The sequence below is a fragment of the Acanthopagrus latus genome, chromosome 8 (genome assembly GCF_904848185.1).
Source record: "Acanthopagrus latus isolate v.2019 chromosome 8, fAcaLat1.1, whole genome shotgun sequence".
Taxonomy (NCBI): Eukaryota; Metazoa; Chordata; class Actinopteri; order Spariformes; family Sparidae; genus Acanthopagrus; species Acanthopagrus latus.
The window spans coordinates 12,777,484-12,802,580 of record NC_051046.1 but is presented as its reverse complement, the minus strand read 5'-3'; the positions used below and the strand labels follow the sequence as shown (position 1 = coordinate 12,802,580).

Genomic DNA, 25,097 nt, shown 5'->3' with positions numbered 1-25,097 from the left:
TACTTTTCAACACAAAGTGACTCCCTTGCCAGTGTTCACACCCAGATAATTAAAGTGTAATTCAATTCATTCGATTTTAATTAAGGTAGCGGTTGCTTTCATGTATTTACCTGTCGCTGCGACCTCCAGGACAGTAAGTGACTAAAGAAGTTTGAGAGGTGATTAAACCTAACTTGAATAAAACGTTAATACTTGTCTGTCATGTAGATACTTTTCACTGGCAGTGGTGTTTGTTAAATAATGAAGAAAACAGCTACAATGATCCCACACTACTTACTTTTGTTGTGATTGAAAGCAGTTTCACACTGTGCATTTAAGTAATGTTCATCAGTTCTTGATTGTGATAATGGTACTTTGGATAAAGTAGCAAATCTGAATCCTTTTCCACTGCTGTGCTCCAGTCCCTCGGCCTCTCTGTGACATAAGAGCCTGCAGGCCGAAGCAGTAAACATCATAATAATCACAGGATCCATCACATCGCACATCTGTACACATGGCTGCCTGAGAGGGCAGTGAAAGGGAGGGAAGCTTGAAATGCTAAAATACACAAAAACATGCAGGGAGCTGGAAAAAAAAAACGGAGGGGAAGGTTAGATAAAAGTAGGTGAGAGATTGTGTGAGGTAGGACGAGAGAAAATATCAGGAGGAGGGGAAAGTCGAGGCAGCTCCGTCGTGGAGTCTTTCTGGGGCCCCAGAGGTCGTCTACCTAATAAATCCTCAGCACATATTTAATCCAGTCAGAGGACATGCCCGCCGAGAGTTAAGGGATGCACGCTTATTACTCACCTATCCACCTCTGAATGTGCAGCCATACCCGACAACCCCCCACCCTCTAAACTCTACTCCCACAGCCTGTCCTCCATCCAGACTGCAGGCGCTACGGGCTATCAGGGAATCGTTGCAGGAATGCGACTCCTGACAGACGCATCTCTCAGGACCACAGACTGAATATGTTCCCAATTAGCTCCATCTGATAAAGTGTGAGTGCAAGTGAAACCCAAGGCGGGCATGATCAATAGCACTTGACTCATTTTGTCAGATGGGTTTGACGTTGACAGGCCGCCTTGTGATTAATCACCGTGCTGCTGCTGCTGCTGCTGCAGATAATTGCTCGACCACATCTTCCTTTGTAGGTGTCGATGAACTCTTACTGTCACGTCTGCAGTGCTTTTGAATATGGCTCGTCACTTTCGGCTCAATTCTAATTAATCTTTTCTCGAAACTGGCGTCCATACGCAAACCAGCTTTCCCTTAATCTGCCTGTCAGTTATTTTACACACACAAAGACACACACACACACAGAGCCATTTCTCCAAGAACATCTACGTGGATCAGAACCGCCATCTGCTGTTCACTCCGCACACTGCACCAGAGTGAGGTCGATGTGTGGTGGTTGTTTCAGTGGGGCGAGCTGTTTGATAAAAACAAGCTGCGAGCCGTTGCGGTTTCATCCCCAGAAAAGTCTCCTTGGTTTCCATGTGCACAGCTGGATGTTTTTAGGTTCACCCGTACGGAGCTGCTGTGACATGGGCACTGGAGATGAAACAGGCCCGCCTCGGCACACAAACACAGCACTACACTCCCGGCCTTGTGTACAGCTGGTTGGGATGACACAAGAGGCACAGGGCTTTATTGAGTCCTGCTGAGGCTGCTGTGCAAGTCGGGCCGGTGCTCTGGCAAAGCTCAGCCTGCAGGGCAACACAGGAGAGCGAGCCGATGGAACGCAGGCCGCTTGGCCGACGCTGAGGGTCTCCGCAGGCCGGCGTGTTGTGTGTGGATGTCGTGAGATGAGACCTGGCCTCCCATCAGCTCCTGTCTCATTAAACTCTGTGAACCTTCCGCAGAAAAGCAGCAGCATATAAAGATTACTGCACCCTCTTTTAACCCTGAAGTTCTGTTTTGGGGTCCAGGAGACTCTCATTAACAGCTCAGAAACACACTTAACATTGTTTTATGAGCTTGGTATTCATGAACTTTGACAACGTGTGTAAGAATCGTTTTCAAACACGATTTTGGACCGATGACATGTTTCAGAAGTCGGCTACAGAAAATGATGAATTGCTTCGGTTTGAGGTCCAACAGACCACAGCTGTAAAGAAGAGCAGCGCAGCAGTGTTTTGAAATAAATGCTGACACATGGCTCTTCAGCCTGTTATCATGCTAACGTTTGCTAATTAGAAGTAACCACAAACTACAGCTGAGGCTGATGGGAATGTAATTATTTCTGAAGGTATTGGTTGTAAACCAAAAGTTTCATCTGATGATGGTGTTGGAGAAGAAACTGAGGGAACAAATTGAGTACAAATCATTCTTAGTGGGACATACAGTAAGCTGTAATTCAATAGCTGTCGTCCCATTTTTACCCCAAACCACAACTGTACCACTGCTATTCATCCCGTGACTGTCATGAATGTCTGCGAGACTTTGTGCAAATCCACCAAGTGGATATTTGGGGGAAAATTGTGACACACAGGTGGCGCTACAAGAAAAGTTTAATCCTTTGAGGACCGTAAATATCTGCATAAAAATTTCATCTCAAAACAAACTTATGTGACTTTACGACAGTGGTGTTGCACTCAGAAACTGTCGGGGGGGCAAATCACACAAAATGCCAATTTCTACACAATGTTGCTTTAAAACTGTGGAGAGCGATTCTAGAGAAAAGATCGTTGATTATTGTGTCTCATCCCTATAGATTGCCAAATACAAATGCTTGGGGTTGGTGGCCCAGAACTGAGAAGCAACCAAATACATCTATCCATCAACATGAATGATGAGACTCAACATTTAACCATCCTTTTCCGGAATCACTAGCAGCAGCTTTAAACTTAAAAGCCTTAAATTTAATTTCTGTTAAGATATTTCAGCCTGGAACAAAGTGGTGGGCCAACCAATCAGCAGGCCAACATCGCTCTCCAGCTGCCACCACGGCCTAAATGTGTAAATACAAATCTGTCACTGGATTTTTGTAACAGGTTGTTCATGAGAGATTGAACAGGAAACCGTCTGTAAACCCAGTTTGTGATATAGAGAGTAGTTATTACTTCTGTACTCTTGTACATGTTGGGTTCAATACAGTCAGAAGAGAAGAGAAGAACATCTGAAGGGGAAAAAAACAGTTTTACAATTATTACAACTTATTACACACAGCTTTGAGGTTTCTGAGAGCCCACGCTATGAGAAAGTAAAGCCAATATCAACAAAAACACACCAATATTATGGACCACTGAGCTGCTGCCAATGCTCTACTCGTATATGTTATTTACACACACGTATCTTAATCTTGGTGTTCAATGTGTTGTTGATTTGTTGAGACCACCGTGTAGTACTTTTTTTTTTTTTTCTTCAGTGCAGCCATTCCTCAAGCGTTGCTTAATGCCACATTGACGATTCTTCAATCTGCAGACCTCCAAATGAGCAGAATCCCAGCATCCCTCTGTGTGTCTATACAGTACATTCCCATCTCTATTGTGGGAAAACTCGTTAGTATCTCTTTCAGTGAAACCGTCATCTCAGCCTGGGTGGGTTTTTAACCCTGTCTGTTCCTTCATTCCTCCCTCGTCCATGTATAAACTACTGTCAGGCAGGGCTGAAGACATTGTCCTCCAGCTTCTGTGCTCTTCCTTCTCCCCATACACTCCCCTCCTCCCTTTCCCTTTGTTTTAAATTGTTTCCCGATCACTATTTTCACCCGCTTTCTAATGTCAGTTAAGGCTGCTTCTCTCTGTGGTCAGGCGCCTTCAATTCCAAATTCACATGCAAGAGCGATGCATGGATCCAATTATTGATGTTATGCCTGTAAGGATAACTGGGGATGGCAGGAGGTTGTGGGATGGCACTGGAGGAGCACGCCTTGTGGCCATTTTCAGAGCGAGATGACGGCTGGCAGACATGAAGATGAGAGCAGAGAGAGTCTGAAGGGCAGCGGCTTTGAAAACAGACAGCAAGGAGAGACGGCCCATAACATCGTGACTTCATCAACACCAGTTTCTTCTGCTTCTCTCTCCAGGAGTCTCTCTTTACTATGAGTTTAAAAGATGAATCCCTTAATAAATCTGAAAAATTTAAAGTGTAATACTCAGCAGCTCTCCCAACTCACCTGGCTAAAAAAAAAAAACTTTGAGCTGTTACTCACCAGATTGGAGGAATTTATAAATCTTTTGGTGACCTCTTGTGGTTAAAAATATGATTAAAGAAAAAAGCATGACAGTGGAGAAAAATATCACAAGGTCTGCTGTTAATATGTGTGTAACACACAACCATAATTATTTTTGTACATGCTCATCAAGGCCATAGCTGTTTCCCAATTTCATGTATCCTTATTATAATGTTGTTACTCTGTAGTTTGTGTAAAATAAACACAAAAATCAACACACTTTACTTTGTACTGACAGGAAATCCTGCAATGCAGGAGGGTGCTAGGGCAAGCAAATTGTGAATTTTCTATAAAATCTAGATTTATTTCTCAGAATTATTTTTAGTAGTGTTCCTGGAGGGTTTTTTTTTCAGCCATGAGAAGCTCCTTTATGTACTGCATTGTTACTGAGTAGCACATCAAAAACTAGGGTTGTTTTAGTCCTCTAACCTACTTGTGCTTCAAATCACTGGTAACAATCACCTCTCCAGATGTTGGCCTGCAGCAGAGTTTTGTTAGTTTTCATCCAGCATCCTTATTGGTTACACAGTTGCAAATGGAAGGTTTCAATATTCATTCAGTTGTACTCAATTATGATTTTAGAAGTAGCTGAGTAGATTACATGGTGTTATGCATACTTAAGCATAACTCTATTGTATATACCAACTTGAAAATAATGCCCCCAAAAATGCTTAGTTGAGTAGATGTAGTAAGTTTACAAAAAAACATGGCTACCTGTAACAGAATAATGGGTTTTTAATGAGTGTAAACATGAGTGAAAACTGAGCAGTGCAGCCTTCTTGCATTGTAAATGAGCTAGAGAAAGACAACACTTACTATATACATAATTTGGAAAGTGTCTAAATATTGTATTCACTAGTCATCTATAAGGGTTTTGAAGCAGGATCTCTGACTTTAAGTCCATTTACTTTAATTATTCCTCTGAATACATGGATTTCAGATCCAAGGAAGAAACTCACACTGAAGATTATAAATGTTTCTCTAAATTGTAATTTATTTAATAAATTGACAAGTAAATATCCAAAAAGTCTTGGGTGCTTGTCCAGAGAATTGTATCAGTTACAAAAGTCAGTAAAATGAGTATTGCATGGGGTTCCCTCGGTCACTAGAGGGCGCCACCAGTTCAACCTGGAAATACAAGACAATTATTCTGATCACAACTGACTTTGTCTTCCATTTACAACATCATAGTCTGGTGAAGCATTATTTTACAGGTCTGTAATCTCCTGCTTGGAGAGAACTATGTACATTTATACTTTTCACATAGAAAAAAAAACAGTGGTCCTCTTTTACAACCCGTATGGATCAGATCATTTTCAATAATAAATGGATAAAGAATGAATATTTGTATTATTTGTGTTTAAATGGAGTCTCTGCCTAGAATTATTTCCAGGTTGCACAGTTCGTCTCAGGAAATTAGCGACCCATAAAATGAAACCTTACTGAAATTTGTATTGTACATTTCAGACCAGAAACAGCAACAGTGTTTGACTACAAGAACCTCGAGAAATATTTATTCTGTAGTTCAAAAATTCTTCACTCCCAGCGTGTATATCAAATAGCCATTATTGCAGGTAGTCGTATTTTTTTTGCATTTAATAATGGAGCCTTAATTTAAAAAGCTCTCTGTTATTGCTGGTGCAGTCGTCATTAGTCTCCAGCAGGGAGCAATGCAGAGAGGTAGCCTCTCCTTTTTCTGCCAAAACAATTCCATGTGAATGTCAGACGCATGACGGGCTACAGGAGTCTGTTCATCAAAGGTTCATTCCCTTTTAAAGCCAGAGGGAGTAGGCATAGTGATGCTCCTCCGTCTCGAGCGACAGATTCTGCTAAACCATGTTGTTGTTGTTGAGTTTGGTCCACTCGTAGATGTCCTGCTCGCACACAATGTCTGAGTTGATCAGCAGGTAGCGGTCACCCACGCAGAAGTGCTTCTGGCAGGCGGCACACTTGAAGCACTCCAGATGGTAAACCTTGTCCCGCACACGCATCGTCATCTCGAACGCTCGGATCCTCTTCTCGCAGGAAGCACACAGACCGTCCTGACCGAAGAGCCTGCGAGGACGAGGAAGATATTAACATGGAAAAACTTCACAGAGCCTCTTATTAGACAGGACCACAGGATTAGGCTTGGTGGCACTCTTGGGTTGCTGGGGCAGCTGCCCACTTTGTCTGGTTGGTAGATCAGCCTGTCTCTGAATCATGTGCTTCATGAATCAAACTCTAGCATCACTTGTTCCAGTGAATCTCCTCTACTCATCTGCGTTTGCACTTCTAGACTATAAAATGGCGCTTCCTGACATGTCTTCCAATTTTTTTCTCCCTGCCACAAGGGTTTTTTCTTGCTTGAATGGAGAGTCTAAGGAGGGAGGATCTGCTACACTATGCAGATTTCAAAGCCCACTGAGGCTGATGGGGATTTTAGGCTATATACATAAAAATGAACTTGGACTGACTTCGCTTGACTTGTCCCTTAGTCCAAAAAGGCTCCTATTAAACAATTAATCGACATTCCAGCATGTGAAAAAGTTTTGTTCATTTCAAATATTTATGGGATTGCGACTAACGATCATTTTCACGATTAATCTATTAGCATTCTATAAAGGGCTCAGGTTCTTCTCTATTGAGGCACATTTCTTTTCATTGGACAATACAGATTATCATCAGACTACAACCCTCTTATGACATTTGTCCTGTTGAGCATGGTCTCGTCACATAACAAATCAACAAGCTGCTCGACTGAGCCATGATGTCGTGACACAAACCGACCTGAGGTAGTCTCTCCGACATAACTTTCTTCCCAGCTTGTAGTAGAGCCGACGGCCCACCTCTCCGAGTCGGCAGCCGCACAGGTCGCAGCTCAGGCAGTCCTCGTGCCAGTACTGCTCGATGGCCTTCAGGAAGAATCTGTCGCCGATGCTCTGCTGACAACCACCGCATGTCAGCAGGGACGGTGGCATCTGGAGGACCTCGTCCACTGGCTCCCTGGATGAGACAGAAAACTGGTTAGGAAAGCGAACACACGAGGGTTTTCTCAGTGTAGCACTTGGTCTGTAAAATGTCTGGAAACAGTACAAATTAAAAGAATGGCAACTTAGTGACTTGGTGCAGTAAATTCCTGACTGAGAAACAATGACTGAAATTCATTGTTTCAGCTCTAAATATGAATTTAATCTCCCTGGAGCTTCACGGCAAAACAGCATCGCAGCATTCAACAACTGAAGTAGCTGGGGATGTTGTAAGACATAAAATAGGGTGTAAATAATGGAAATGTAATAATATAGTGATATCATAGATGTCATAGTTGTATGGAGCCATTTTTCAGTCTTTTTCAGGGTTTTTTTTTTTTTGACATTTTAAAACAAGTCCCCATCTACTTCAGTTGTTTAGGCAAATGCTGCAACGCTGTTTTGCCCCGAAGCTCCACAAATGTTTTGTGCGCTACGAAACGTCCACTGCCTTTCCGTCGGCATGAGGGCGAGTAGATAACTACAGCATTTTCATTTTTTGGGTGAACTTGTCCTTTAAGTTACTTTAAGTTCAATGTTACACTGTCCACCTGAGGGAGCCCTTGGGTGTTATTAAATACAGATACCCACACAACAAATTGTACTTTGATTAAAACCCCTTGAAATTCAGCTTTCCTCATGTTTGTCCTTTTCAGAGGCTCTCACATTGTTAGACTCGCATTACTGCACACTTTCTGATGGCATCATAACCTACACAATCTATGTCTAGCTCTTCACTGAAGCTACATGATGCTGAGAGAAATATCCAACCCCTTCAGATCCCCCTCAGTTGTTTCATCAAACGCAAATGTTAATCTACCTCTTCCTGTGCGTCTCTTCAGTCTAACAAATCTGGCATTTTTATTTCATGTTATTTGTTTTACAAACTATAAGCTCTCAACTAGAATTGAAAATAAAGTTTTGAATAAATGTCCGGATGCACAGCCACTGACAGGCTGCTCTTGGGGGGAAAATACTCCTTAAATAAAGTATATGCTTATACATCACACCTTCAGCACACTTTGCGTGTTCTGGGAAACAATTGAATTTTTTATTTTCTCACCCCCTTTATAAACACACTCATAACAATCCTCTCACGGACTATGTTTCTCTTGCCTGTAACAGCAGGAGCCTCCTGACCTCCTGCTATCAGCCATCTGCAGATAATTTGACTCTCATCATGCTGATTTGCCTTGACGGTCATTTTTTTTGTGTGTGTTTAACACTATTTGCACTTCACACATCTACTTACTCGTTTGCCTCCAGTGTCTTCCTCTCTATCGTGGATGTCATGTCTATCATGCGATGTCCCAGTCCGGTCCGGATCAGGTTTCGGGGGTCCGGCGCCGAGACGCGCAGCACCTGCTCCCGCAGCCTCCCAAGACGCAGCTACAGCGCGTTTTTATGCGTTAAACGAGGGCGGGTGAGTCCTGAGGAAATGGCCGCAAGACGTGAAAATGTTCGCTCTAAGCAGCTAGGCGATGATGGGGGACTCCGTCATCATTTCCTGAGGCAGTAACCCGCGGTGGCATCTTCAGTGCGCCGTGTCTCTCTGCTGGACTCCTGAGGACTGAGGATTAAAACAGCATCAGTCGGGTCGGTCTGTCGGAGGTCTGTGGTCTCCGTGCGTCTCCTCTGAGGCGACGCGCTCCTCCGCCGTTATTGTGCAGCAGCGGCGGCGGCAGCATCGTGTTTAAATACGTCGGCCCCCTCGGTCTCTGCTTTCGTTTCCCTCTTCCTGCTCACGACTGTTTGACAATGGGGGGAAATGGGTCTTAAAGCGACAGTTAAACACTGCGCAGGCTGCTCCGTCAGGCGCGCAGCAGGTCGTGACTGAGACTAATGACTTCATTACTGCGCTTCGCTCCGCGGCAGAAGATAAAGAGCCGACTGATATCATTAGTACAGGCCCTGTGTGTGCTTTCTCAGTCAGCAGAGCGTGTCTCATTACTTTACTTTATTTTGAAAATAAATAGAATAAAGCAATATAGCTTTTGGCACCACTTTCCAATAAGGAACCCTTGAGTTGTTTCTTCAGTGTTCGGTAATGATTATGTTGTGATGTATGTAAGGTAATGATAAATCTTTAACTTTATCCATAGGAAAAAACACTTTTGAGTTTAAAAATTGTAAAAAGAAAAAAAAGGTCACAATTTACAATGACCATTATTAATAAATAGATAGATAGATAGATAGATAGATAGATAGATAGATAGATAGATAGATAGATAGATAGATAGATAGATAGATAGATAGATAGATAGATAGCGTATTTATCAACCATTTACAAAGTATAAAAATGCATCAGTTGCAACCAGGGCTGTCACGGTATCAGATTTTCACTATACAAGATTATTGTGGCCAGACAAATTCACGGTAACACTTTTATTGTGATAGCTATATTGGGTGTGGAAAAAAAGGCTACAACCTGCTAAAAACTGCTAAAAGCTGCTAAGAAAAAAAAAGAAAGAGAAAAAGATCGAACAAATGCCCTGGAGTAATATAACTCAGCCAGAGAGACAAATTAGTATCACATGTTAATAAGTATTATCTCCTAAATATACTCATAATATCATCAGTAAAATGACTCATCATACACTTTTCACCCTGTTTTAATATGTATGCTACATTAAAGGGTTATTGATATTGTTTCTTTTGAGACGGGTGTGTTACACCTGCAGGGACGTGGTTCATTTGACCTGTGTATTGTTGCAAAGTTTTAGCTCAAACGTTTAAAAACACATGATCTGTTTTCCACGTAGAATCATAATCTGCCTTGTAACCGCAACTCAACTGTGTCTTCTTTACAGAGCTCTTGGATTACAAGAAAGACCCCACAAACGTGTAAACTAGTGGAAGAGAGATAAAATAGCCCGAAATAAGATCTTTTGAAAGTTGTCTCTGTGATCAATGCATACAACCCTATTCCTTTGTCTCCCCGCAGCCTTTCCTTTTTTAAAACCCGAGCTGCTGAAGGCCCTTCTTCTTATCTGCTGCCAGTGCCTCGGGGAAGCCTGCAGGAGGGAGGGACGCAGGCAGCGGTTGGACTGGGCAGGGAGATAAAGCACCTCAACACCGGCAGCCGCAGTCGGCTCCTCGGCCAGATGCATCAGGGGGAGATCGCAGGCAAACTCTAAATTCAGGCTGAAAGCATCCCTCGGCTAGACAGCTGTTGGACTGCGTAGGCTCACTGGATGGATACCAAGCCGAGAAGGCCCAAGAGCAAGGTGAGCATGGCGCTGTGTTGTGCCAGCTGCACAGAAAAGCAGAGCAGCTTGACGGAGATAAAACTCTAAACCACGTGTCCTTCAAATGGAAAACATTTTAGGAACAAGATTTTCACCCACTGCCTTTGTACAACAGCACAGTGTGAGAGCTGCGGTGGCTTGAACACAAATATCCCAGAATAACTTCCTTCAGGTTACAGGGTATAGGCATAACAGCGATCTCACCAGAAGATCCACTGCATACCTGAAGAAATTCCACCTCATGAGGAAGAGTTTTTGAAACATTAGTGATTAGGTTTCTGTCAACTTCTGTTTCAAAGTCAGTGGAGGAGGATGTGTTTTCACCTGTCACCATCTGTCGGTTTGTCAGCAAACAACTAGACGGATTACCACATAACTTGGAGGGGGCATAGTACCCGACCCAGAATAAACCCCTTTAACTTTAAGAGTTGATTCATATAAAAAAGTTATCAATATATTCAACCAAGATGATATTTCTATGACTTGTATATTCCTTTGCACAACTGTTTTCTTTGTCATTCAGCCTGTCTGGTTTAGATTTATAAAGTTTAGCAGATTTGTACAGCATTCATTTGCTTTGCCATGATGAACCCAACTGAGGCTCCGTGGGGGTTTGAAGAGCTTAACAGAAATTGCACGTTGGCACCGTGATGTCTCAACCCAACCCAACGCCCGAGAACAAAAAGGAAAGAGGAGAAAGTCTGTATGATAGGACACCGGAGTCATCGACTGTTTCCTGTGGAGCTGACAGAGAAAGCCCAGAGGATGTGCAACTGGCATGCAGAGATGAAGCTTTCCTGGGGGTGGGTTTGGTGCACGCTGCATTCACTTCCTACCCCTCCCTCTTACACATGATGGCACCCCTCTCATGGCTTCCCAGATAGACAGCTCAGCTCCAGATGGTTCAGTGTGATAGGCGTAACAAGGCTCACGGTGCACCATAAAAACTCGTTGGCATTAGGCGGTAAAAAGCCTTATCTGTGTCTTTAAGCTTCCTAAATGTCACCAGAAAGGAGGCACAGGCTTCATGTCTCAGTCTGAAATATTTCATCACTCATGTTATGCTATAGGCCGTTCAGGCAACATTTTCCCGCCCCTTTCCCGTCTGGGGTGAAATTTGGGGAGCAAACGGTTAAAAATGTAGATGACCTTGTGGGAAGTGGTGTCACTCATGTCCAGCTTCCTGTTTTGCCAGTTTGGTACTGAGAGCATTATGGAGTTGAAAGCAGTGTGGAATTTGAGGGCAGCTAGAAAATGAGCGTCAGCACAAAGGCAAACAGTTGCGATTCTACCAGACAGCTTGTGCTCCTTTCCCTCATCATTCAGAAAATGATGCCATTTCATCACAAGTCACACAAAGTTTATCAAGACTGTGGCTTGATCCCAGCATCTTGCGAAATCATTCCTGAGAGTTCCCATTAAACAGATTTAGGTTGTCGATCCATCATGGACTGTCTCGACACAGGCTTGCAGGCTCATTTCCTGAAATAAAGAGGACCCTGGACGTATTGTTGACTCTTTGATAGCACAAACTCTTAGACGGCAATAGCAAAACTGACCACTTCCTGCCTAATCTAAAGTGAAGTGGTAATCAGACTGTTACAGGTCTACGAAAGTGGAACTCTTTTGCTGATCACCGCTAAATAAGAGAACTATGAAATTTGTTGTAAGTTTTAAAAAGTCATTGCGTAAAGGTCAGAGGTCAGACGAGGAACCACCCTGGAACTCTTTCAGAAAATGGCCGGTGGATTGTGTTCAGTGTTGCTGTTCGATTGAAATACAGCAGGCTGCGGAAATGACTCACTCGTTGAAAGGGAGCTTCACTCACCCTGGGGAACTTGACATAATCACTATTATCCCTGAAAGAAAACACTTTCAGTGGAACTGTGCAATCAAGAAGCTGCGCAGCCATGTTAACTGCTTCCTGTATTCGGCAAACAAAAGAAAAATCTGGTGTCACATTCTTCTGGTCAGTTTGCTTCCCGTTAGACACTGACTTAAAGTACGGGCTCAAAGTTGAAGTAAAAACAGACATACACAGTTCCAAAGATATTTTCTGAAGATACCGTCTGTTGTTTTGGGTTGGGGACTTTTTCAACCTTTAATCAGTATGTGCAGCTAACTTTATGTGCTGTGTGTGTGTATGAGTATGCTTTAATACATTTTGTCTTAAAGTAATAAATATATCAATTAATAAAAAAGATAGCAGGTCTTCTTATTACAGGGCCAGAGGCTGAGTTTCCCTCCCGTTTTATAGTTGATCAGACTGCTGAGCTTTACTGCCACCTACTGGCATAAATAAGAAAAATCAGCTTAACCAGTTTTTTTTCTTGCATACTATTTATCTGATGTGTGTGTGTGTGTGTGTGTGTGTGTGTGTGTGTGTGTGTGTGTGTGTGTGTGTGTGTGTGTGTGTGTGTGCGCGTGTGTGTGTCTCACAAATTCTTAATATGGTAAACATTAGAACTGTGTCTTTAAATGGAATGAAATGTGTACTGCAGAGCTTGTCACCCTCGGAGTCAGGACAGCAGGGATGCAGGAGATGCATATTGATATGCAGTTTTAAAACTGGCCACTTGATATTTATTTGATGTGCTCTAAATGTTAAACTCAGAATAGCAAATACTGAACATTGGGATTTTGATAGAAGGGCTGTTAGAGACTTTAAAGCTAGTTTTGAACACATCTCAATTATTACTGGATGTATAAACGTCTGTTTTGCTGCAGTTATTTCAGGTTTGGTGCTTAATCTGTACAATCACTTATCACTCAGACTAACCAGCTAAACAGTCTGTGCACCTTTCCTCATACAGTGTAAGAGTTGGAGCTCTTATTTCCCTGCAGGTTTGGGGATTCAAACTACAGTACCATATGTATTTTACTTGTAGTCACTGTGTTTTATAATTGCTTTAACCCCCTGATCCCAGATAGTCTGAAATGTCTGAAAACACAGTGTTTTCCAAAAAACTTCCAAAAATGGTGAATCTTTAAATATCAAATTTTCTCTAAGACAGTATAGTTTAATCTATAATCATTCATAATTCTGGCTTTCGTTTTACCTTCTTCTTCTTAATCTTCTTCTTTTACTTTTTCTTATCATCAATTATTTATTTTGTATTTATTATTTACTGATAATCACTGATATCTGTTTAATTTTTACTTTAAATATCCATGTTTTGGTTTTGATAGTGTGTCTGGTTTCTCGATTTGGACTTTGTCCTACAGCAACTTTGAAAAATATGAGGTTGTATTTTTCAGAGTAAGACTAACTTTAACATAACTTCAACTTTTTTAAAGTTTTTTTTTCTTTTTTTCAGTGATGTTCATCTGCTGATATTTAAATGCCCATTTCCTTGGTGAACTTCAACTGCAAACTGATGTATGAAATATGTCATTGTCATGTAGAGAGACAGCTGTCACCAACACATGCCAGTGTCTACAATGCGACGGGACAGCTGCAGCAGAACAAAATACTGTATATGGTAGAGATAGGGATAGGATAGCCTAATCAAAGCTAATGATTGTGCAGATTTTCTGCCAAGGGGCTGTTAAGATTATTGCCTGATCAAAAATAGCAACTTTATAATGATAAATAGCGGCAAAGTCAACAGTTATAAACCGTTGAATTAGACCGTGTGTGCTGCACGTGAAAATGTTACATTTTTTGATGACATATCCCCTAATACGGGTTGTTTTAGCAGTTTATTTCTTCAGGCATATCTTCGACAGCCGAAAACGGACCTTCGCCTTTATAAAGAGTTTCTCCGTCTTTCGAACCGTCTCAGTTGTCGGTGAGGCCGGCGGGGCGGATCCCACACTACAGTGAAAGAGAAAATAAAGCAACACAACAATAATAACAACTTGGCCGATTCGCATATTTCGCTAGCAAGCTCCCCTGTGGATATATAACAACAAGGTGGGTGAACCAGGAGCCGTGCCATCAAGGGAACGAGGCTCCCGGCCGGCGGCTAGTTAGCACGCGTCGCTGTAGCCACTAGACAACCAAGCTAGCAGTGCGTGAAGATGCTAAGTCAATGTTCTGTGCTAATGGAAGTGCGGCCAGGGCCATTTTACCAAACCTCAGAGATAACACCGGCGAGCTGCTAGGCCTTCTCTGGACAACAGAGCTCGTAGCTGAAGATTGAGCTTTGTAGCTTAAGTTATAGTGAACATATTTCGATAAGGAGATAGACGGGATTCAGAGACGTCCTCGGTCTACTTTACACACAGTTTAACCAAAGTTAGCCAATTTCTGTGCTGAAAATAGTTTTTGGGCTGATGGATACAGTCAGACTTGGTGACTTATTTTGTTACGAAGCTATTCTCAATGTTTGTACTGTATGTTGTTACACCTTACATATTAAATTCGCACCACATGCAGTTAGCCAATTAGCTGTTCAGCTTTACTTTCGCTATTTAAATCCCACCTCAACCGCCTGTACTTCCTTCTTTATTACACACAACGTTATAGATACTTGCCACACATTTTACTCCTGAGAATGCATAGTTAATATCTCTGACGTCTATCTGACAAAGTGTTTTTTTAGGCTCACTGTATCATGCGTCTGACGATGTCAGGTTTTATTTAAAATTTTATCATTTAATCTAAATGCGAACATTTTACAGCTTATTTCTCCTGTGTGAATCATTTGTGGTTAATTTAACTTTGTGTTGGAAATTAATGTACTCGGGTTTTGCAAGAGTCCAACCTTATTTCTTATCATACCGCCTCAACGAAGGATTATCAGCTGGTACAATTTTCTAATCAAGTATTAATGTGTTTGTTTGTTTTTCTCTAAATTAAAAATCTCTGTGCTTAGCTGCATGAATTTAACAGGAGTCATTTTTATGTAAGGTGACATGAGGTTAGGGATTTCTGTGGCTCTTAAAGCTGAGTCAGGGGCCTGCTGTGGTTGAATAAATGCAATGTATAATGACAAAGGAATGCTATGTGCTTGGATACCAATCCAGAGTATCTGATCGGTGCATTTCTATTGCTGTCTGACAGCTTATAGACCAGATGACTAATTAAACTGAGAAAATAATCGATAATGAAAAATGGGTGTATGCTCCAGTCTTTATCTCTTGAGCCAGTCCTTAATAGATATCATGCAGCATTTATTAGAGTTTCAACTAATGCTGATGCCATTTTCAGTCAGTTCTTTGCTGATGAATTCATGTAATTGTTGAAGGCATCTCCTAAGGTAAACTCTCACACTTTTATTCCTAGATGCCCTCAGTGATGAATGCAAATGGACCTCTGCAGTCTGTCAGCCCAGATGTGGGATCCGCTCCAGGGTCAATGGGCAGTCTTGGACAGTCCGAAGTCTTGAAGCAAGTGCTGGGTGTCATCGATAAGAAGGCCCGCAACATGGAGAAGAAAAAGGTGAGTACTCTCAATACCCATTTAGTCAGAATACCACCTGATGATAAAAAAAATTATAGCTACATCTGTTTCACATACCATGAGGCATGATAGATGTCTGAAAGCTGGAGTGCCCTACTAGACTATAACTCTGACAGTAAGAAGCTCTCTGTGTAATGTGTCCTGATTCATAACAATTTGCTGCATTTTTGATGTTGTATTTCAGAGCAAACTGGATGATTATCAAGTCAGGAAGAATAGCGGGGAGCGTCTCAATCAGGACCAGCTGGTTGGTACACTTCATCATTTTGTACATAAACTATATGTAATGTTATTCATACAAAGATTTCACAGCCTAGCAATGTGTGGAACATATATTTTTCCTATCTGTTTTTAGGAGGCCCTATCCAAATACCAGGAAATCATGAATAACTTGGAATTTGCCAGAGAGTTGCACAAGACGTTCATCGCAATGGGACAAGATGTAAGGATGATTTCTAAGGAAGGATTTCTAAAACTGTCCTCCTACCTCTAACTTGTTCTAACTCAATTTTTTGTGGCTCACCCATATCATTAGCTTCAGAAGGTGGTGAAGAAGTCTGCGCGAAGGGAGCAGCTACAGCGGGAGGAGGCGGAGCAGCGGAGGCTCAAGACGGTTCTGGAGCTGCAGTTCCTTCTGGACCGGCTGGGAGAAGACACTGTGCGGCAGGACCTGAAGCAGGGAGTGGGCGGCTCACCACTTCTAACAGATGCAGACCTCGCAGCTTTCGATGAGTTCTACAAGTTAGTGGGGCCAGACCGTGACCAAAACATCAGGTTGGTTTAAGGCATTAATATCTAACAAGCAGATGACTTCTACTACTTTTATTTCTTGCCCTTTTAACTAGGGTATTCATACAACTTCTCTCTACACTTGCAGGTTGGTTGACCAGTATGAGGAAGCATCTTTGCACCTCTGGGACCTCCTGGAAGGCAAGGACAAGGCTGTGGTTGGAACAACATGTAAGTCAGATCTAACTTGGAGTCTACAAATAACTGCAAGCAGTAGAGCACAATGTTTTTGGTCAAACTGCTGCAACAATTAGTTGATTGATCCTTCAGTAGAGAATTCACCTGCAGCTACTTTGATATAAAGTTGATTAATGCAAGTATTTTTAAAGACAAAGGACTGAAAAAAATCCACTTGTTCCCACTTGTCAAATATAATTATTCAATCGTTTTCTTAGACTTCTGTGAAAGTAAATTAATATCTTTTGTATCTTTTTGTGGTTGGTGGACAAAAGTGATTTAAGTTGTTAACTTTGGGTCTGTAACAGTGATGGGACACTTTATAGACCAAAGAGGAATCAATTTTATAGAGAAAATAATTGGCAGGTTAATCAGCGTTGCAATAGTTACAGCTCTACTGTAATTTATAGCTAAATTAGATTTGTTTGTTCAACACAAACTTTGGCTTTATTTATGTGCCCAGCTGGTGGTGAAAACTGTTGGCAGGACATTCTATCACATGGTTAGTGACACAGCAATTATCAACAAGCTTTTTATTGTGTTGAAGTTGGCAATACGTACTTGGTCACATCCTTTTCAGTGATCCCATGGAAAGGTAGATGGAGATGAAAAATGCTCCACACAAAACCTCCTTGTCTGAAGGTTCTGCAGGCCATTAGCCAGTCTTAATATGTTAATGTAGCATGTGCATTGTATTTTGTTAATGCAGCATGTGTGCAGTGCTCTGATGTGAATAATCAGGGCTTGGGGATATTGGCGTACTGCGTTCTCAGCAATCTGGCCTCAGGACTCGCACTGCTGCATTCTGCTTGGGGGCTGAGCGCTGTGGGCTTATCCTGACTCAGCAGCAGGGCAGGGTGCCAGTGGCTCAGTCGCCTGTGGTTCCACTGGTCAGATCTCTGGAGCCACATTAGGATACTGGTGACCCAGTTCACTGTAGTGACACCAGCCAACCCCTTTCACCTCAGAGAGGACGTCTCACTTGTTGGTGACTCAGGCTGATATTTAACCAGGCAGCAGCAGACTTCTTGGCCTGAGGCACGAGGCAGTAAAGGAAAGAACTTTGACTTGCTTTGCCTGAAGGGCCAAAAGTTGTTATGTCTGAGCTTTCTTTAGGATTCTTCTGATGTTTTCTAGTGAATTAGAAACAATGATTGAGTTCTTGTGGCATATTTATAATCTAGTCTAGTCTGTTCTAGTATGTTTAATATTTTTTCATGTGACTGTTCGTGGCAGTTTGAGTAACTGGATAACATTTTCTCAATTGGCTGCTTACTCTTGTCAGTGGGGTCACACGAGGGATGCATGATGATATCAGCAGCCATCAGTAATAGCCGAGAATTGCTTTGAAATGAAATCTCAGCATCAGCCTGAAATGAACCTTTCCTTCCATCACAGGCTGGAACCTGACCCTGTTATGAATTATGACATTTAAACAAAATGTGTCGACAGTAGTAGGTTTCATTGCTTATGTTGTCATGCCACCGTCACTCATGGAAGCTCACAATGATACCTGCAGATTTTTTTCTTTGTGATTTAAAGCTGTAACGGTTGCTCAATTTAGTAGTGATCATTGTGAATGTTACTGAGGATGTGTAGATGAGATGTGTGCCCCGGCCACAGTTTTGAATTTGTGGCCCAGTAAAAGGGCTGTATTTGGCTTTGATTGTACCAGTGTGCACTTCTAAGGTCACACTGCCTTATTCCTCATTTCAACTTTATTAAAATTGTGATTGAATGTCTGTTTTCATGGCTTGACTTTCCAACAAATTGCTTACCGCGTTATCTGTCTTATAGACAAGGCACTGAGAGAGACTTTGGACCAGGTTCTGCTGAGCGGGTACTTTGACCGCGTTCCAGCTCACCAAAACGGTGTGTGCGAGGAGGAAGAAGAGGAAGAGGCAGCCTCAGCAGTGGCAACAGCAGCAGCAGCAGCAGCAGCAGCAGCAGTAGTAGTAGTAGCTGAATCGTCAGAAGCAGAAGAGCAGACTGTTGATCCAGGTCTCTGAAGCCATGCTGGAGTAAACTCTACATTTTAAAATGCAAATGTAATCAAGTAATACAAAGATCAGCATTGCATTCTCTGACTTCTTTTTCTCTTTACAGAAACTGAAATAATTGAGGAGTTCACAGAACCTATTGCGGTGGAAACGACAGAGGTGAGATTAATTTATCCTTTCTAGTGAAGCTCATACTGAGTATATCATAAGTGTTGTGCTGATGTTGTTTTTTTCCTCTCCAGTTCATAAACAGACAGTTCATTCCAGACAGCACTTACAGTGGCAGTGAGAAGGAGCAGGGCGATGAGTGGACCACAGAAACAGAGGTATGCCACAGTTTGCTTAGCTTTTTTGTTTTGAAGATTATTGCATTGAAGCAGTCTGGCTTTAAATAACCTCCATTTTGATTCACACCTCAGCTGCCGGGGCACAGGTGAGGCAAAGTAGATTCTAATTCTAACATTTAAAAGAAAATACAAATTGAGCAAATTTTTTTAGATACTGAAAGATTTCAAGAGATGTCAAAAAACCTTTACAGGACTCTTTTTTTGTGTTTTTTTTGCCTTTTCTGGCTTTATTGATAGTACAGCTAAACAGTGTAACAGGGTAAGAGAGGGGGAGTGACACGCAGCAAAGGGACCTGGGCCGGGAGTCGAACCCAGGTCCGCTGCAGAGCCTCGGCACATGGGTTGCGCGCGCTACCAACCGAGCTAAGCGGCGCCCAATGATGTTTAAATTCAAACTTTTAAGAACTTCAGTGTATGCAGATTGTCATCCTTAGGCAATATTTTGAGAATATTAAAATAATTTTTGCTACATGTATATTTTCTTGTGATATTTAAAAAAGTCAGTGCATCATATTGGATGTAAGCAACTTGTTTTGACAGGTGTTTTTATTAATTAGTGTAACTAATTGACATTTTTTTTCTTTAATCTGCTGAGATAAGGAGATTTAAAAACGGACCAGAGCTTTTGTGTTTTGCACGTCTGTATTTTGACTGTAAAAGAAACCTCTGTGCTTGCAACATGATGTTTGTTCTGCTTTTTGACAGCATGGGATCGTGTGCATTCTTCTCTCTTTTTGGCGCCGAGTTTCTCTTTTTCTTTTCGTGGGGGGGGGCTTCAGGCTAATGTCAAGGCATGTAGCAGCTAACTAAATTACATAAAAACTATTTGAGTTGTTGTTAAACATTTCATATTAAATTATTTATTTATCTGTTTTTCTGGGGATTTTGAGAAATTATTGGCCTGGAATGCATCAAACCAATCTGGCATCACTGTATGTGGGAGGCTGTTTCTCCAGTGAGAGCTGTCAGGCAGGTGTCTGAGTGCCCTCTGATGGTGTGATCCCTCGTCATAAGTCTGCAGCATCTGATTTGCTCTGTCAAGTCCAGGTTTTTGTGCAGAAGATGTTCATGTTTAAGGCACTGGAAAAATTCAGCACTGGACACAGTTGACATCATTCATTATCAGCGATGATATTTCAGTTAACAAATGATGTGAACATAAACCCCTCCCCCATAGACTATCCATCCTCCAGATTGTTATTCACCTGTGGTATCCGTCTTCGCTCTTAGGCAGTCAGTGCCATGCAGCAGCCGCCTGTGCAGTCTGCAGCTTCCCCTGTTGCCATGGAGACCCACCCCCTGAACTTGGTGTCTCCTGCGCCTCCTTCTGACCCCATGGCCAGGAAGCAGGTGGTGCAGGACTTGATGGCACAGATGCAAGGAACATACAACTTTATGCAGGTGAGGAATTTGTGCTTGGGTTAGGGTTAGGGTAAGGGGGCTTTTGACTGTATAAATGAAACATGGTGCTCACTGCTTCTCTGCTCTCAGGACTCTATGCTGGAGTTTGACGGACAGCCCATTGACCCTGCAATTGTCTCGGCGCAACCTATGAAACCTACTCAGAACATGGACTTACCACAGATGGTGTGTCCTCCAGGTGAGTCTTACTAAGAAACTCAGTTCTGATATCAGTAAAAGGTGTAAACATTACACTTGAAGGCTTGAAATGGGTTTTCTGGTTTACTAAGGTGCAATACTCAAATCTTCCTAGTTCACCCAGAGTCCCGGCTATCACAACCCAACACTGTTCCTGTCCAACCTGAGCCCACACAAGTAAGAATTAAAAATTAAACACAGTGCTGATTGTTTCGCCACCCTTAAAAGATTTTTAACATATTATTTTTGCTCTCACTGTTCTCAGGTTCCTATCGTCTCTCCAACTCCACCCCCCATGTATCAGACCTCACACACGCCAGATCCTCGACCCCCAACAGAATCAATCGACCCCATCCAGGTAAACCCAGCTGCTCTGTAAGAGACCATTTGTGACTTAAAGGATCACATTTTCATTTGTTTAATATGTTGTTTGTAACAAATGCTCTACAGGATGGTTAGAAAGTGAGAATAAATTTATATGTGCACTACTGATGTGAGATGCATAGCAATCAGAATCTACTTTTATTGGCCAAGTCTGTATACACAAACCTCTACTACATAGAAATAGACACACAATTAGATAAGACAGTAACTTGGATAACAAGATACCATATCAGCTTATATACTGAAACCCAGTCTTGGCACACATCATATTTAATGAACACCTGCCAAGAAAATGTAAAGGATTTGAATTATGAACCCTGTAGTTAAATATAACTGACATCTGTTTCCCCACGCTGTAGGAAAAAAATGTTAATGCAGCTCGTGTTATGTTCTCTTCAACAGGCTTCCCTGTCCTTGTCGTCGGAGCAGCCGCCACCCTCTACAGCTCTCCCAGCTGCCTCTCAAACGCAGGTTTTCCAGCCTGTTTCCAAAGCTCCTCACAGCAGTGGCATCAATGTCAACGCAGCACCATTCCAGTCAATGCAGACAGTAAGGCCGTGATGCTGGCACCCAAGTCCTCATTGTTCAAACTTATATGATAAATACTTGTTATCAAATACTGCCCGTGTTATAACCATGCCATGTATAAGTTAAAGAGTTGAGTATCTGGCCCGTCATGTAGATAAAAAGGTCTTCGTAGGACTTTGTGCGTCCCTGCCAGTGGAATCAAAGTAGAACATTAATAACTTCCATTAGGAGTCCTGAAGTGCCATGTCATCCTGTTGCAAGTTTGTTGGTTTGTAGTGAAGCAGCTTTATCCAGGAAATTGTTAGTAATGGACTTTACTCCTAATGAGCCTGTGACCTTTCCTCTGGTTTTGGCTTCACCACAATATGGCCCTTGTTCGTCCCCTCAGGTGTTCAACCTCAATGCCCCAGTCCCACCGGCAAGTGAGACAGAGGCTTTGAACCAGGCCAACCAATACCAGAACAGCTACAACCAAGCCTTCAACAGCCAGTCGCAGCATCCTGTGGAGCAGACAGAGATGCAGTCAGAACAACTGCAGTCTGGTGGGAAGATTTTCACAGTTTATTTTCCCATTATTAACTAACCAGATTGATTGTGGCATTATGTTATAGTTACAACACTTTTATTTGATTGCTGCTTGTTAGATTTTGACTAGAGACTGATATGCCGACTCTGTTGGGCTTTTTTTAGTAGTTGGTGCCTTTCATTCCCAAGACCAGTCAGGGGGCCATCCGCAGCCTTCGCAGCAGGGCCCAGCCTTCAGCAGGCAGCCTCAGTCCTTCTACAACAGCAGAGGGATGTCTCGAGGTGGACCTCGCAACGCCAGGGGCATGATCAACGGCTACAGAGGTTCATCGAATGGATTCAGAGGTAAAATCACAATTTCACACATTTCACTCAAGCCCATTTCATCTCCGTAATGTTCTTTATGGCTTTATTTAGATATTTAATAAGACATTTACAGAAAGAAGTGTTGTAGCTCAGTTGGAAAGTATTCTTATTTATTAAAGCCTCAATCATACATTCATTATCAGTTTTTACAGTGAAATATAGATACTCATCAATTTCAATTCTTTGTAGCTATGTTTAGCATAAATGAAAAGATAAACATAAAGGAGGGCGGCGTTCTGGTCTGTTGTAGAAGTTTTGCTTTGTTGTTATTTCCTCACTCTTAAGGTAAGAGGAGGAAAAACATTTTTGTAGAATCTCACATAAGAACAACCCTTCAACTTTTCTTAGAAGTTTTATTTTCTTTAATTAAAGGTGATAAGCCAGTAAAAATGTATCTGTTTTCAAGAACAATGAACAAGTCGTGCATTTAATGTGTGATAGTGGACCCTATGCTGCAGTTGCATCAACTTTAAGGATACTATAAGCATTTTGTTATTTTTGCCAACTTCCCCCTTTGCAGTTGCAATTGCCTCCTTTTTGTTTTCAACACAGCTCTCTTTGCCTCTTAGTTTTCTTCCTTTTTTTTTGCACTTTGTGTGTATGGTAGTCTAAGTGTCACAAGGAACTGTGGAATTGGTAGCTTATCTTCTTCTCAAATTTGGAATGCCATCTAGACTCCAGCCATATTTGAAAAAGCCCATGATTTCTTACATTTGTCTCCTTTAAAACACAGTACGGCACTGGAGATTCATTTTCCTGGTGCAAACTTGTTGCTATAACTCAGGATTGATTGTATACAATACTTCACCAAAGGAAGAGCCATGTGAGCTAATTTGTCCAAGTAGCATGACCATCTAGTTGACTACATCACTCATTTGCTCTGTTTATGTAGCATGGATTTGCAAAATTGTAGAAAAGGTCTGAGGCACTCAAGAGTTTGAGTTAAAAAGCCTTTAATTAATCATAGCTGTTGAATCACAACAGTAGTAACAGGCCTACATGTTTCAGTTATTAAGGTTTTCATCAGGGCAGCACAGATTACGTAAAGTCTGGAAACAGAACGAGGAGGACATTAACTGTCGCAACCTTTTATGATTTTTAGGTACAATATTATGGATGCCTAAAGATCGATCACGATCTAAGTTAGAAAGATTGTCCATTTTGCCAAAATACTTACTTATGGGGGTGCATATCTGAAAGTCTGAGTCTCTAAATAACAGCTCTTAACTCTAAAATATTCCTTTTTTCAGGTGGCTATGATGGTTATCGTCCTCCCTTTGCCAACACTCCAAACTCTGGTTATGGACCGACTCAGTTCAACACACCCCGGGATTACTCAAATGGAAATTATCAGAGGGTATGAAAGAAGCATTCAGAGCACACACGTTGTTTCTGTCCTCTTTGCTGTCTGTGGGAGTAGTTTCTAAAATATCTTTATTTCCTCTGTTGCTCAAGGATGGTTACCAACAGAACTACAAGCGCGGAGCTGGTCAGGGACCCAGAGGAGTGTCAAGAGGCAGCACTCAGGCAATACGATCCTGAAAAGGCCTTTCATAATGACTGTGACTGACTTAATTTGCACCACACTGAAAATTCAAAATTCAAGAATGCATTCGCCCCCAGCTCACTCATGTTCTCTTTTCTTTGTTCTTCATCAGTGGTATTATTCCTGTCTTTCTTTAATCAAAGTAATGCCTGCTTTGATATTTGGAAATATTGAATCATTTAAAGTTTTTAACACACAAGCCGAGCTGTGAATCTAATCATTGATTTACATGAGCTGTGTGTTACAATATTCCTGTAAACTTGAAAGATTTCATAAGTTATTTTTTGTATAAAAAAATGCACCTGCCACTGCTGGTCCAATCCATGGGAGTTTATTCCCTTTCTCGGTTCTTTTCTGTCATTTTGGTTCTAAAAAAAAAAGGATTTTATGTTCAATGAACTCCCGTTTCCTTGTTTGTAAATTGATGTTGCTTCAAGAGTTTCAATAAAGTTGTGTTGCATACCCATGCTTCAGCCTTTGCTTTCTGCTGTATGGTTTGTGCATGTGTCGGTGACACACTCGAAATGCAGTCATGCTCCTCGTCAGTGTCGTAAACCAGATTTCAACATATGTAATGCAGAGTCACTTTAACGGTGTGGTGTGTTTGAGGCAACTAACCACATCTGAAACCACTGATGTGACGGTGTGAAAGGCGTCACAAATGCTACTATCACCTCACCTCAGTGAGCACAACACCTTCATATTAACATCCTGTGTTTTTCTCTGAATCATTTTAATAGCTAGAAAGATCTGGATGCTTTGGCAGCCGGTGAAACTGCACCACCTAGTGGCTCACCACAGTACAGCTGATCTAACACTGAAATCATGAATTCTGCTCAAAACTCTTTAGTTGAGGCATTTATAGTGAATAACAATTTACTCAAATGATTTTAGCTGCTCGTCTGACTTTGTCATCCCGATTATTGTCCTTGTTTTCCCACCAAGACATTGAGCAGAACTTTGAATGTATAATTTAATCCTTGTGTTAAATGTAAGTAAGGCAGAAGATCACGCTGA

General features: G+C 41.8%; 2 protein-coding genes across 3 annotated transcripts; one reads left to right on the top strand and one right to left on the bottom strand.

Annotated features, from left to right (window-relative positions):
* Positions 1–5,128: 5,128 nt before the first annotated feature.
* On the bottom strand, positions 5,129–9,003 carry lmo2 (LIM domain only 2 (rhombotin-like 1)). Its single transcript, XM_037107187.1, has 3 exons — positions 8,417–9,003; positions 6,926–7,141; positions 5,129–6,211 (listed from the first exon to the last, which is right to left on the bottom strand). Exons 1-3 carry the CDS (start codon positions 8,464–8,466, stop codon positions 5,986–5,988), a joined length of 492 nt encoding a protein of 163 aa, XP_036963082.1. The 5' UTR covers positions 8,467–9,003; the 3' UTR covers positions 5,129–5,985.
* Positions 9,004–14,171: 5,168 nt separating this feature from the next.
* caprin1b (cell cycle associated protein 1b) lies at positions 14,172–24,548 on the top strand. Of its 2 annotated transcripts, none has more exons than XM_037107186.1 (18): positions 14,172–14,328; positions 15,643–15,798; positions 16,004–16,066; positions 16,175–16,261; positions 16,355–16,593; positions 16,697–16,779; positions 18,583–18,786; positions 18,892–18,944; positions 19,028–19,111; positions 20,363–20,533; positions 20,624–20,732; positions 20,847–20,908; positions 20,997–21,089; positions 21,518–21,664; positions 22,032–22,185; positions 22,337–22,513; positions 23,785–23,891; positions 23,990–24,548. In XM_037107186.1, the coding sequence occupies exons 2-18, from the start codon at positions 15,643–15,645 to the stop codon at positions 24,074–24,076; spliced, it is 2,076 nt and encodes a 691-aa protein (XP_036963081.1). In that variant the 5' UTR covers positions 14,172–14,328; the 3' UTR covers positions 24,077–24,548. The 2 variants fall into 2 exon arrangements, with proteins under 2 accessions (XP_036963081.1, XP_036963080.1); XM_037107185.1 differs by having other exon boundaries at positions 22,334–22,513.
* Positions 24,549–25,097: the final 549 nt, after the last annotated feature.

Coding starts and splice junctions, on each gene's coding strand:
- lmo2 (XM_037107187.1), bottom strand. CDS start 8,466: ATGATAGACATGACATCCACGATAGAGAGGAAGACACTGGAGGCAAAC. Junction 7,142..8,416: donor AAGACACTGGAGGCAAACGA/GTAAGTAGATGT, acceptor TGTCTCATCCAG/GGAGCCAGTGGACGAGGTCC. Junction 6,212..6,925: donor TGTCGGAGAGACTACCTCAG/GTCGGTTTGTGT, acceptor TCGTCCTCGCAG/GCTCTTCGGTCAGGACGGTC.
- caprin1b (XM_037107185.1), top strand. CDS start 15,643: ATGCCCTCAGTGATGAATGCAAATGGACCTCTGCAGTCTGTCAGCCCA. Junction 16,262..16,354: donor TCATCGCAATGGGACAAGAT/GTAAGGATGATT, acceptor CCATATCATTAG/CTTCAGAAGGTGGTGAAGAA. Junction 16,780..18,582: donor GGCTGTGGTTGGAACAACAT/GTAAGTCAGATC, acceptor TCTGTCTTATAG/ACAAGGCACTGAGAGAGACT.